The sequence below is a fragment of the Typopeltis vanoorti genome, chromosome 17 (genome assembly GCF_054136105.1).
Source record: "Typopeltis vanoorti isolate ZY-2024b chromosome 17, IOZ_Tvanoo_1.0, whole genome shotgun sequence".
NCBI lineage: Eukaryota > Metazoa > Arthropoda > Arachnida > Uropygi > Thelyphonidae > Typopeltis > Typopeltis vanoorti.
Genome location: NC_143565.1, coordinates 9477531 through 9492059, shown reverse-complemented (window position 1 = coordinate 9492059; position 14529 = coordinate 9477531). Strand labels below are relative to the sequence as shown.

Below are 14529 nucleotides of genomic sequence, written 5' to 3'. Positions count from 1 at the left end.
TGTGCAATAATAATAATTATTATTATAATAAAAAATAGGGTGTATAATATATAATAAAAAATGGCATGTATGGAGAGGTAGCACCTTAGTATCGATGTCTGCCACTGATCTCAGGGTCAGGATGTTGGGCTCTGGTCCTCACATACATTCAACTCTCACTTATGGCTCCAAGAAGTTGGTAGTGCACACCAGCGGCCACACTCCAGTAAACCGCCTCGGCTGGCGGACTAAACTAAGTGAGAGTATCAACAATATAGAATGCTGTAAATAGGGAATGTCACCCTTTATGTGCATGAACTCTGAAATGGCCAAGATGGCAGAAGAATCAACACTGACTGATCAAGGGCATGACAGCAAGATGTGCGGCACATCGAGGGCACACTCCTGACATCTAAGTGACTTGTGGCCAGCCATCGTGGAAGAGATCGGAGCCTCACCACGTATTTATCCATTGTCAACCATGAAACACCCCGTATCACAATATGAAGTTAGAGATGTCGTTGAGACCCCTGCAACCATCAGCTCTTATAGCTATAGGGAAGAAGAGCTTGAAACCGGGAATTGTAAGACAAGAACTACTAAGGTAGTGTATGAAGATAATATCCCAAACCCTCCAGGGAGGATATTCTCAGATGTCCCTTGTCTGAAAACCAGGAGCAATCTCTTGAAAATAGTAACATGGAACGTTAGAACACTCTACGAGGCAGGCAAATTAGTGAGGTGAACAGATACAGGCATAATAAGAAGAAAAAATCACACTATAATCTACTCTGGCAGTGATTTACACCTTAATGGACTAGTGCTTGTCCTAAGTAATAGAATTACAAAATCTCTACAGGGATATTGGCCCATAAATGACAGAATCATAACAGCCAAAATAACTGCACAACCATTCAACCTGTATATTATCCAAGCATATGTGCCAACCCAAGATCACCAAGATGAAGAGTTGGAACAATTTTATGAAGACATCCAAACTGCAATCTCCAATGCTAAGTCAGATGATGTTATTATAATGATGGGCGACCTAAATTCAAAAGTGGGTTCAGAAAAAATCTCATTTTGCATGGGAAACCAAGGGCTTGGAATCAAAAATGAAAGAGGTGAAAGATTAATTCAATTCTGTGAAACCAATGACCTAATAATTGCCAACACACTTTAAACATCCTCCCAGAAGACTATATACCTGGAAAAGCCCTGAGGACATCTATAGAAACCAAATTGACTATATAATAATAAGTAAAAGATTACAAAATGCTATAACAAAAACATATCCTGGAGCACACATAGGATCAGACCACAGCCCAGTGATTGCAAAAATCAAAATAAAACTTAAGATACCAAGCCAACCATTCATAAGTGAAACTTATAATTCAGATTCACTTAACAACCAAGAAGTTAAAGACTGCTTTATAAAAGAATTCACAAAATCCCATAGCAAGTCTGACACCACAACTCACACAGAAAATAGAACACCAATTGATGAAATTAACATGAACTGGCAAACATTCAAGAATAGCATCAATGAAGCAGCCAAAAATACACTCCCATAATTAAAAAGGAAAAGGAATAAACCTTGGGTGAATGAAAATATACTGACGTTGATGGAACAAAGAAAAAAAGTTAAAGAACAAACCTGAATATAAAAGCATGAATAAAGGAAAAAAAAAAAAATGCAGGAAAGCCAAAGAGGAATGGATTAAATATAAATGTATAGATATAGAAAACCTTGATAGAAAATACAGAAGCAGAGAAATGCATGAAAAGATCAGAGAAATGACAAGCAGGACAAATACAGCAAACCATGCAAGTATCATTAGAGACTCAAGAGACCATATTCTAATGGATAGAAACGAAATCATGGAAAGATGGATTGAATACACAAGGAAATTATATGAACAACCAAATCCACATAAAGCTGCAGGAATAGATAACATCTTGGCAGAATAGTTGAGGGCTGTCGATGAAGGAGGACTGTAATTTCTAACAAAATTATGCACTAAAATATACAAGACTGGATTTCTACCCAAAGATATTAATCACTCAATTTTCGTTCCAATTCCCAAAAAAAAAAACAAAAGCTACAAGATGTGAAGAGTTCAGGAGAATCAGCCTCATCAGTCAAGTATCAAAAGTCCTCCCATACATTATTCTTGAAAGAAATAAAAGAAAAATAAACATAGAAATAAATGATACACAAAGTGGCTTCAAGGAAAATGTAGGTATTTTCAACGTCAGAACCATCATAGAAAGATATCTAGAAAAACAAAAAGATGTGTACCTCTGCTTCATAGATCACAAAAAGGCATTCGACAATGTCCAGCATGAACAATTAATTGAAATCCTTTCAAAAATAGGCATGAATGGAAAAGACATTAGGCTATTAACTAATCTTTACTGGGAACAGACTGCATCTTTGAGAATAAACAGAGAGATCTCAGAAGAATTCCCAGTTCAGAAAGGTGTGAGACAAGGCAGTGTCTTTTCTCCGATTCTCTTTAACCTGTACACAAAAGAAATATTTAATAAAATTAGTGACCTCAAAGGAATGACTGTAGGGGACAGAAATATTAATAACCTAAGATATGCAGATGACGCGGTTCTTCTAGCTGAAAACAAATATGACCTCAAAACTCTTATAGATAAAACCCCCAAGTATAGCAAACAGTATGGCCTCAGTTTCAATTTTAAAAAGACAAAAATCATGATAATTTCAAGAGAAAATAAAATACCAAAAATATGCATCAATATAAAAGGAAATAAATTAGAACAGGTGCAAAAATACATATACCTCGGACACTTGATCGCAGAGAATGGCACAACAGAAGATGAAATTAGAAAAAGGATTGCAATTGCAAGGTTAACTTTCAACAGTATGAAAAATCTACTAACATCTAGAGAATTAAATCTGAAAACAAGACTAAGAATCTCCAAATGCTACATATAGTCTACATTATTATATGGAGTATAGACATGGACACTCTCCAATCTGAGTGTGAAAAAACTGGAGGCCTTTGAAATGTGGATGCTGCAAAGAATTATGAAAATATCATGGAAAGAGAAAAAGACAAATGAAGAGGTACTAGAGATGGCAGGCGTAAACAGGAGCCTGATGAAAGAAATTAAAAAGAGAAAAGTCAGATATTTTGGACATATTTTGAGACATAGTTGCCTACAAAGGACACTTCTCAAAGGAACTGTTGAGGGAAAGAGGAAGACAAAGACTGGAGTGGATGAAAAATATAGAAGATCGGACCTATCTCTCATATGAGGAATGCAGCAGAGAGGTGCAGAATAGGACATGGTGGAGACACATGGTAGTCAGTCTCCTGGAGGGAGAAGACACCTGTCAGGAGGATAATAAAAAATATCCACCCAGGTAAGTGTTCAATGCAAATGAATTGACTTGGGGTGAATGTAATGGCTATCTATTCAGTGTTAGTAAATGTAAAGTTGGACAGAACCTAAAGATGACATGACTGTAAAGAAGTTAATAAGTAGAAGTTGATCTAGTTCCAATTTTTATTTATATATGTTTTTTATCATTTGTATTTTATTTTTAAATTTATATTTTACTCTTCCCCTCTTTCTTTCCCTCACCAGAGGTCAGACTAGTGTAAACAGTTAACAGAGGTTATACTATAGCTTACTTATGTGTACTCTGATGTAGCTTGTGTTTTAGTTCACATATATATATATATATATTTATTATATTCCTGGTGATGACCTTGATTTAGAGGTTGAAACATCAAGGGTTATTTTTAAGTAGTTAAACCTACTTAGGTTTAAGTAGTTCTAACATGTTTTTGTCGCCATAATTTCCACACAGAAAAAAAAAACATATATATATATTTCACTGTACATGTAACACATAAATATTCACAAATTTGAGGCTAGATTTGCCCTTAAATTTCATGCTTTAGAATATACTTATGTTTTACTTTGTGTACCAGACCTCTTAATATTTGTGGCATTTCTTTGGGGCATAATTCCCGTGAATAACAAGAGAATACTGTGCGTGTGTGTGTTCATGCATGCATGCATACATGAGTATGCTGAACCCAAGAAAAAGAAATTGAGGAATTCAGACAGTGTTTTGAGAGACTACTAAACAAATCACCACCACCACTTACGTGGAAACACCTGAGATACAATATTTAGGAGTAAATTGTGAAGAGCCCTCAACTTAGAAACCATTTCTAATTGAAGTGTTGGGAATAAAGTGCAAAAAAATAATGAGGCAGCCAGTGGAAATAAAATTATAGCTGAACTTCTAAAAATTGGAGGAATATACTTAGCAACTGAAATTTATGAGCCTGTCAAGCTAATTATCTAAATAGAAATCTCAGTGAATTGGAATACACTCATTATGTCTGATTTTTAATAGTAACTATATAGGTATCTTTCTTGGATGCCACAAAATGCTATGTACAGTATTCTGAAAAAGAATTAATGTATATATTCTAAATTAGTAACCATCAGTATGCTTCTGCAAGAAAAGTTAACAACTGATCATATTTTCATGCTCCAATAATTGATAGAAAAACATGAATTTGATAAGGAAGCATATGAAGTATATAATGAAACACAGTATGGGAAGTAGTGAGACTTTTTAGAATACCACAAATGTATATAATTATGGTACAACTATGTAATTACTGCACCCCTCTGTAAGGTACATTTCCTAGAAGAATACTCATCAGTTTTTGAAATAAAATATGGACTTCACTAAGGAGATGCTATCACCAACTTGCTTCAACTTTGCATTGGAAAAAAGTCATTAGAGACTTAAATGAACATAGAAGATGGAAATGAATGAGAAGAACATCCTATTGGCTTGATGATGACATTGTTATCCTTGGAGACTGTCATCAGAACATGTTATATATTACAAGCAACAGTATACAAAAGAACATGCAGGTAGTTTATTATGTCTATACCTGATTGCTAGGAGTATCAGAAATGAAGTATAGAGTTTGTTGCCTTAGCCAGTATGTTGGACCTCAAATTGTAGGCTTTAGTTAGACATAGCTATCAAAATCAGACATACTAACTGGTATTGAGTGTAAAAGGTACAGCACTTTTAGGAAGGATAGACAGAATATGAAAGGTGGGGGCATGCTGCTTATGATATCAGATGACTTGAATCCAGTTAGAGTTGATACCTATGACTGCAATACTAGTAACAGTTTTCATGTGGCAGTGAATTTGAAGCCATCTTGTGTGAGGTGGAAACTAACAAGATCAAGTACATAGTGAGTGTTATTACAGACCTCACTAAAAAACGCATACTAACCACAGTGATAAGTTTTAATAAGTAAATATTTCATCCCAAAGTATCTTGGGACATCCTCAGTACAGTAATTCAAACAATACTAGGAATAACATACAGTTTGGGCACATGATTACAATGGAATCTCAATATGCATGCAGTAGTGTGTTATAGAATTAAATTAAAATATAACTGAAAAAATAAAAATAAAATAACATATATAAAGATATTATTTTACACAATTTTGTATGACAATTTCCCACACTTTAGGAATAGCAAGAACGTCATTGCAGTTTAAATTTGGTCTACACAGACCAAATTTAAACTGCAATGACGTTCTTGCTATTCCTAAAGTGTGGGAAATTGTCATACAAAATTGTGTGTAAAATAATTTTTATATATGTTATCTTATTTTAATGTTTTTCTTTTTTCCTTCTCCAGATATATTTTAATTTAATTCTATAACATGTTACTGCATGCATATTGGGATTCCATTGTAATCATGTGCCCAAACTGTATGTTATTCCTAGTATTGTTTGAATTACTGTACTGAGACTGTCCCAAGATACTTGGGATGAAATATTTAAGTATTAAAACTTATCACTGTGGTTTGTATATGTGTGTTTTTTAGTGATGAATTCACCACAGGTTTCGTTATATAAAAAAAAAAAAAATTACAAACCTAGTGGATCAGTTTCTAGTGACATAGAAAAGAAATGCATCACCAAATAAAGACAGTGGGTGTGAAATTATTCAAACATTGCTTGGGTAGCAGTAAAATCTCATGAAAGAATGAAACTGAATTTATTGAGCTGTTGTGAGACAACTTCTTCAAGCAGCACATAACAGAAAGAACTTGAGTTCAAAGAGTGTTGGATTTGATTATAGTGGCAGAGGGTGTTTCAGTAAAAGATGTAACTATTCTGCCTTCAGTTGGTGACAGTGATCATGTGGTACTCACTTGAAAAGTGGCTAACTTTATGAATGTTCCATTCAGGAAGGTTACATGCTGAACTACAAAGCATTAAATTGTAATTAACTGAGGAACACATGCTGTGTTCCATGCCTTGGCAGTTTTTGGATGGTAAGGATACCGACAGTGCATGGGAAGTGTTTAAAATATACTTAAATGATGCAGTATCATAATGTGCCCCTACAGTTCAAAGAATAAATAGGGTATGAGTCAAATTGATGTGTAATCTTATTAAGCAAGAGATTTGTAAGAAACAGGTGATGTGGAAGGAATGCAGTTTGCATAAGGATGATGCCCATTATGAAAATTATAAGCAGCACCTAGAATAGTCACAACTGTTGTATGGAAAGTGGTCTGAGTATCTAAAGAAACTCGCACTGCAAGCTAAAGACAACCCACAAAAAATCTATCGATATGCTGTATGTGAAAGAATGAATATGAAAGAATATCCCTTCTGAATGCAGATGATAGAAGGGTGACAGATGCAGAAGAGGTCATTCAACTAATAAGTGCCCATTTTGCTAAAAGCTATCAACCTGGTGTATGCAACATTGAGCTCACTGCTACCTCTTCACTGGATGAAGAAACTCAGGTGTATGAGTAGGAGGTATTAGAGCTGTTGCAGAAACTGAATAAGAATTCAGCAATATTGACTGATTGGATATCACTACAGATGCTAAAAGAGTGTTCAGCCAGTTCTGCTGTTCCTTTAACCAATCTATATAATTTGATTCTCAGAACAGGGAAGATTCTACTGGAGTGGAAAGAATGTATGGTAATCCCATTGCATGAGGGTGGTGCATAGACCAATGTATCCAACTGTCGACCAATCACTATCTCATAGGTGGTAGTGAAGATTTTGGGAAAGTTGGTTAGCATTTGCATTCAGAAATGGCTTGAGAAAGAATCTCTACTTTGCTATGAACAGTGGGTTTACTAAATGAAGATCATGTTTTATCAACTTGCTCTCATTCTATAATAATGTTGCTTTTGAGCTATACAAGGGGAATGGAATCATGATACTTTTGGATTTTGCTAAGGCTTTTGAATTCAGCATGGAGAATGCTAAAATAGGTAGGGTAATCAGGAATGTGGCTGATATGCAGTACTTGCAGAATGATTTGAATAGGGTGGAATTATGGGCACAGGGAAATATAGGATTTCAGTCGATTGAATTTTTCATTTTATGGAGAGTGAGGAAAGGAAGAGAGGGCATACTTGAAAGATGAGAATGAGTGCCACCAGGAAGGGGACGAGATCTAGTTTTTTCTCTCTTAGTGTTGTGTGATATGAATGGATTGCCATTGGATGTTTTGTGTGCAAGCAGCATGAATGAAATTCAAGAATAAGTATGAAAACTGGCACATGTAGTATTTAGCCTCCCTCGATGAGTCCCTGACTTCCTGGTGGTCTCTCTTAATAATAATTTGACAATCATATTCATCTCAAACAGTCAACCAGAGCTCACATTTAAGATATAATATTATTTATGATAAATTATAATATAATTTATGTATCTATTTTTGCCCTTTTTTCCCTTATAGAATATCAGGATTCCTACATTATGGAAATGAATGAGGAAGAAGTATTTTTTAAGAAGTTAAACAGTGTTTTTAATTTGATCCTGCATGATCATTTGAAGGCTGATATTGATGATGCTCTCTTACAAAAGCTGCTTACATTTTTGCAAAATTCAGCAGAGAATAACAAACTCTGTACAGTGAATAGTAAAGGTAAGTGTGATTTTCTGTATGAAAATGGTGCTTTTGTTATGTGCTGGATTATTTTTGCAGAATGTAAGGAAAAAACAAGTTTAAATAATTCTTCATAATGGCGCTCATAATTTTACTTTTTAAAGTAGGAAAGAAGTCTTATATGTACTTTTGTTAATGTGATAAATCACATTGGGTGAAACATTTATAACTGTTGTATACTATATCACAAGTTTCTGATGTTCATATTATGCATGTGACCCCCACTCTATAATTCAACTTTTTGACTTCTTATTTGTTTGAACTTTGAAAGTAGCTGAATATGCAAAAATTGAACTTCTGAAATTCAGCATAAAGTGAAAAATCATCATTGGCGTGCAGTAACTCCTGTAAATTGTTTACCATTTACAGGAGTCACTGTCATGCAAACAAGTGTGATCCCTTCTTTTTTCTCCTACTTCCCATGTATCGAAAAATTTTATATTCTTCACCATCATCTAGTGCTGTCATAGGAACTTACTAAACTGTGCCTAAATAGCTGAAATATTTTACTTGTTCTATAGGATCTCCATTCAGAATGCAGCTGAAGTTTTCTATGCTCCTGGCCATTTTCATAATTTTGGTCTTTTTATTGCTGAATTTCATGCCAAATTTGTTACTGCTGTTATTCACTTTAGTTATGGAGACTTGTACTAGATGTGTTTTGGAAAGCAAAGGGCTAAGTTTGACATCTCCAATTCTAATATGAGGCCTAGTGCCACCTTCTTTCATAATGTTGTTCATATAGATGATGAGTAAGAGTGGAGATAATGTGCATCCTTGTTTTACTCCTCATTTTACATCACACCATCTTCCTGTATTTCCTTCAATTCTAACTGCTGATTGACAACTTAAATGTAGACTATGTATTGCCTGTATATTGTTCCATTCACCTCATACAATTGAAATGTTTTGAAAAGCTTTTTGCTGGGTGCCTTGTCATATGCCTTTTCCAGATCTACAAAACTAAGTATCGATCCTTGGATTATTTCTCAACTGTTTGTCTTAAAGTGAAAATCAAATTATAACTTATATTGGCTTGAACCTATCTTGTTTTCCAAGTTTCTCTTAAGTATGCATTAAGTATCTTTTTAAGTATGCATGCATAATTAAATCTTATTGGAACACTTAGTAGAGAAATTCCTCTATTTTAATTCTTACATTCAACTTTATTCCCCTTTTTTATAGATGGGGATTCTGAGAGCTCTACTCCAATCATTGATAATTTTGACCTTCAGACCAGGCCTTCTGACAGCCATTGAAATGGGTTTGACAGGGGAGATATTGTTATTTGATTATGATGGCATGGTAATCAGGAATTCAACTGATCAGTACTTGCAGAATGATTTGAATAAGCTTAAATTGTTGGCATGTGAAAATGGCTGTCATTTCAATGTTAGTAAAATTATGCATTTTTTTATAATAAGATATCCAATAGAGTATTACTTTGGCAGGATTGTGCTAGAAGGAATCGACAAGGCTGGGGATATTGGAGTTTTAGTAGAATAGGAAATTGAAGTTCAAGGGCTGCATAGCAAAGATTTCAAATGAATTCAGAGTATAATGCAGCACTGAAATGAACCTTGACATGTAAGGTTCATTTCAGAAATAAGAAAGTCATTTTGCCTCTTTACAAGACCTTGATGTGACCTCACTTGGACTATTATGCACAGGTCTTGTCTCTGATGTTGAAAGTTTATTTTTCACTTGGTCAGACTATAATAAATTTAGTTTAATCCTTTATCCAAGTGTGTGCAAACAAAGTTTGCGCCTGAAAGTATCTTCAGGACTGGGATAAAGTGGTACAACACCGGACAACTCCTTGCAAAGGTGGAGCAAGCTACCAACACTCCTATCTCAGTATCTCCCATAATGCAAAACACATTTCCTTGCAGATATGTATAATGTTATGCATTAAGGGAAGAGCCACTACCCAGACTAGTTTGGACTTTATTCAGATCTCTTCAGTGGCAGCCAGGCCCAAGTGGAGATACCAAGGCAGAAGCATTAGCAAGGTCATCTCCTCCTATAGGAGCTGCCAAACAGTGTGCCACCTTTTTATTAAATTACTCTGGATTTAGAGAAAGATGTTGAAAGTTTATTTTTCACTTGGTCAGACTATAATAAACACTTGGATAAAGGATTAAACTAAATTTATTATAGTCTGACCAAGTGAAAAATAAACTTTCAACATCTTTCTCTAAATCCAGAGTAATTTAATAAAAAGGTGGCACACTGTTTGGCAGCTCCTATAGGAGGAGATGACCTTTGTAATGCTTCTGCCTTGGTATCTCCACTTGGGCTTGGCTCCCACTGAAGAGATCTGAATAAAGTCGAAACTAGTCTGGGTAGTGGCTCTTCCCTTAATGCATAACATTATACATATCTGCAAGAAATGTCTTTTGCATTATGGGAGGTACTGAGATAGGAGTGTTGGTAGCTTGCTCCACCTTTGTAAGGAGTCGCCCAGTGTTGTACCACTTTACCCCAGTCCTGAAGATACTTTCAGGCACAAACTTTGTTTGCACACACTTGGATAAAGGATTAAACTAAATTTATTATAGGTCTTGTCTCTGCTTTCTGTGATGATTTTGATGCAGTGCAAAGGAGAGTGATGAAGAGGATATTAGGACTGTGATACAAATTATGAAAACAGATCGAGAATTTGTGGACTACAGACAATAGTGAACAGGTGAAAGATCAGTGATATGATTGATTTACACACTTCTGAAAAAGGTCATGCATGATACCACTAGGTAGAATTTTTCATTTTATTTAGAGTGGGGAGAGGACAAAAGAGCAGGAGGAGAGCTTAATTTTTCTCTCATAGAGTGGTATATGATTGGATAAGATTGGCTTTTGAAATGGTGAGTTCAAGTGATGTGACCTCCATCAACGGGTCCCTGACTCTTTGGAGGTCTGTCTTAATAATAATATTTGCATATTTGAATCCACAGTTCACCTCTGAAAGCTTCTCAGCTTTGATTCTTCCTTAAACTTTCTTACACACTTTTCTTTTAGCTATAATATTCAATTATATCCTGCTCAAAACTAAATGATGATACACTTCCAATTTTCAAAATCTCTGTACTCTTGCATCCTAAATCACCATGAAGATATTTCTCTCAACAATAGCATAGTCAATGAGACTTCATATTTCTTGTGATGCAAGAAATATGAAGTCTCATTCTCTCCATGCAAATTTTTGCACATCTTTATATTAGAACATGGTGTTAGTAGAGAGTCCATAACCTGCATAGAAATCCAGAGGTAGTTATCATCATTATTTGCTTTTCGCTTTTCTCCAAATTGTCCCAGAAGATTTCTAAATGTCTGGTAATTATTTTCTACTTTGCCGTTAAGGTCTTCAACAAGAACCAACTTTTCCTTTCCTTTTTGTGTCAGCTGCCTTATCTAATGCCTTGAAAAATTATCCTTCTTCCTTACAAGAACTTTCTGTGGGACCATAGGCATCAAATAAGTATCATTGTCCAGTTCCCATTCTGTTATTTTCCCACATTATTCTACTTGATATTGCTTGCCATTCAAGAAGATTGTCCTTGTATTTAGTGTTGAATGTTATAACTACTCCATCTTTTATCTGTCACTATTGCCTGAATTTAACATCTCGTATTTGTTGCTTAGAAAAATCTTACCTGTTTTTGCCTTCTTCGTTTTGATAACGGTTATTATGTCGATCTGGTACTTATCTTCTTCTGTTAGTTCTATTTCTTTTCCATTAATGCTGTTTATGCTGATGTTTCCAATGTTAAATTCTGCTGATATGTTAGGATTTGTTCCGGTAGCTGACTTTTTGCTATTCACCCTGGTTTCCTGATGAAAATGACAGGGAGTCCTTGTTTAACCAGTTGACATCATAGCTGGCATGAAATCTTGTCTGTTGGACCATCATGTTATTTTGGTAAAGCTAGTAAAGTACAATTTGTTTGGCTAAATCTCAAATTGTCAGCCCGTCATTTGTTCAGTACATTATTCTCATACTTATAAATGATATATCATTTATAAAAATAAAACTTACTCTATTCCACATGACACACACTGTTTGCACTACACATTTGCATTACATTTTCTAAGCCTGTGGCCTCCTCTCTTTGAGAGGGTTGCAGCTAATTACTAGGGAGATATGATGCAAGGCGGTTTCCTGTTGCCTTCCTTGCAATAAGTATTTATGACTGTAGCCATGTGTGTTCACTGGGCTGGTTTGCCTGTTCTGGGGGACGAAAAACCCAAGTTTCCAGGTGACAAAACCCCCTACCTCCGTATGAGATCGACTAACTTGCCTTTCGTCGAAACAGACCAGATAAAGGTTCCTCGCATCACTGATGTGAATTGAACCCATGTCTTTTTGACCAAAGGGCTTCGTCTATACCGACTGAGCTACGGAGGCTCTGCATTACATTTAAAGAAGAAAAAAGAAACTTTTTGAATCCTTGTTCTCAGCATTGTTCTCATCATATATTTTTAAAAAATATATAATGCAGCATAGGAGGTGGGAATCAAATTTTTGTGCATAGCGCCATGGAATATTCTGAAATCACAAAAAAAAAATATGTATAATTTAAAAATTTCTTATGGCACTATCCTTAAGAAAATACCAAAGTATATTTTTTGTTTACTACGTTTTCAGATTTTTTTTCAAGTAAGATAGACGTTTCAGATATAACAAGGATTTTGCTGAGAAACAGACACATTAGACTAGAAATAACGGATGTCTTTATAGCTTACTAATTTGTCAACTAGCTTAACTTGTTGATAACCTTTTACAGTTCAGAAATCTAATGTATGTAGATTTGCTTTTCAGCTGTATCCTACTTTACTGCAAGAAATTATTATATATTTAATCATTTCCTCTTTCCTTTCTGCCTGCCTATAAATGATTAATTTTTTGTTTTGTTTGTGATGATGCTATTGTGATCACGCACAATTTTTATTTTTATTTTCTATGTAGTATTCTTTACATTGCTTCTCTTAAGAATCATTATTATAAGTATTTAATTCAAGTTTTAATTTTGTTTTAATTTTTAAGGCTTTCTAGATGACATTCTTAAGCACTGTAGCATAATGGCTTTTCTTCAGCATTCAACTTCTGAGCCTTACAGCCAGAATACTCAAGCATGTTCATTTGGACTGCTTTTACTACAAGTTCTTATAAGAGAAGAAGACACAGTTCTACATCTGGAAGATATACAAGTAATTTTGGATAATTTGACTAAACTTTGCAACAAACATATTCTATCTGTTGCATCACCTTCTGTGCAAAGTGCAGTTCTTCAGTGTCTGTGTGCTTTAGTGCAGCATCAAAAAGGCTTGAAATGGTTGATGCAGCAAGGTTAGTTTCTTAATATTAGGTTTTTTGGATTTTTGTTTTTTTTATAACAGTTTATTTTTATTGGATTAATACTTACAGTGATCAGCAAAGGTCTTTTGCTTGCTACTGATAAACACAACAGCAATTTTTATTGAAATCTCCTGTCTATTCCAGACATTGCTATCTGCCAAACTGCAATGTTTGGAGTAGACAGGAAATTTCCATAATTTTTTAGAAGACTGCACAGATTCTCACACAATGGAATGCACCAGTTTTTGTGTGCATTTGCCCAATCTTCTAAAAAATAAAACATATAAATAAAACTGTGAAAGGTTAAGTTTGTGTTATATTTTAGAAACCTCTAAAACTCTTTAGAAAGCAAAACTCAACACACTTGAGCCGTGCTTTATTTCCCTACCAAGATATGCACATTTCATTAGGGTGTACATCCGGGAAATTTTATATTTTTAAAGGCAAACATTTATTCAATACTTAGGACATAAAAGACATATTTTATTCTTCAAAAGAAACCCATAGAAACTAAACTTTTTTAAAAAGCTAATACATACTAAACTTCACATAAAAAAATTAGACACTCAATAGCAAATTTTTGCTGTAGTGAATTGTCCAAAATAGTTTAAAGTTTCTTTATCTTTCTATTCTCAAGAAGGATCCTTTGCTCCCCAATGACATCACTGTACAGTTATCCCTCGGTTAATGCTGTTAATTAATCCCTCGATGTTACCGCATATATCAAAATCGTGTTAATCAAATCTAATAATCAATGGTAAAAATTATAATTCATCCATGATTGATTACTGTATTAATAAATTCATTTTATATGGTACTCTTTTAGGAAAGATAAAAAATAAATGCAAAGTAAATATTTAATAAATACTTGTACCTACATTATTTACTGCAATTTTTTTATCAAAAGAAGTTACCAAGAGACGTTTGAACAGTTTTAGTTTTTTCCTTATGGGTATAAATTCTATGATAACAAGCAAAATGACTCTCCAGATCTCGGCAAACAAGCAATAAAACATAAAGAAAAAACACTGCAAATATAATACATGATGGTACAAATTAAGTGGATATTGAATCCAATATTATTTCATAGCCAAATATAGAAATGACAAGAGTTTTGCGCCGAATATATAGAAACTAAAAATTTCGGTGGATGCAAGCATAAGCAACCTTATGG

The 14529-nt window shown here is 34.4% G+C and overlaps 1 protein-coding gene across 1 annotated transcript in view; it reads left to right on the top strand.

The window, feature by feature from the left end:
* LOC150097128 (uncharacterized) overlaps nucleotides 1-14529 on the top strand; it is a 165816-nt gene that overhangs the window by 35283 nt on the left and 116004 nt on the right. The window contains exons 4-5 of the mRNA XM_090407590.1: nucleotides 7790-7978; nucleotides 13044-13346. Of these exons, the coding sequence (XP_090263716.1) occupies nucleotides 7790-7978; nucleotides 13044-13346 (492 nt within the window). The remainder of the gene's footprint in view (nucleotides 1-7789; nucleotides 7979-13043; nucleotides 13347-14529) is intronic.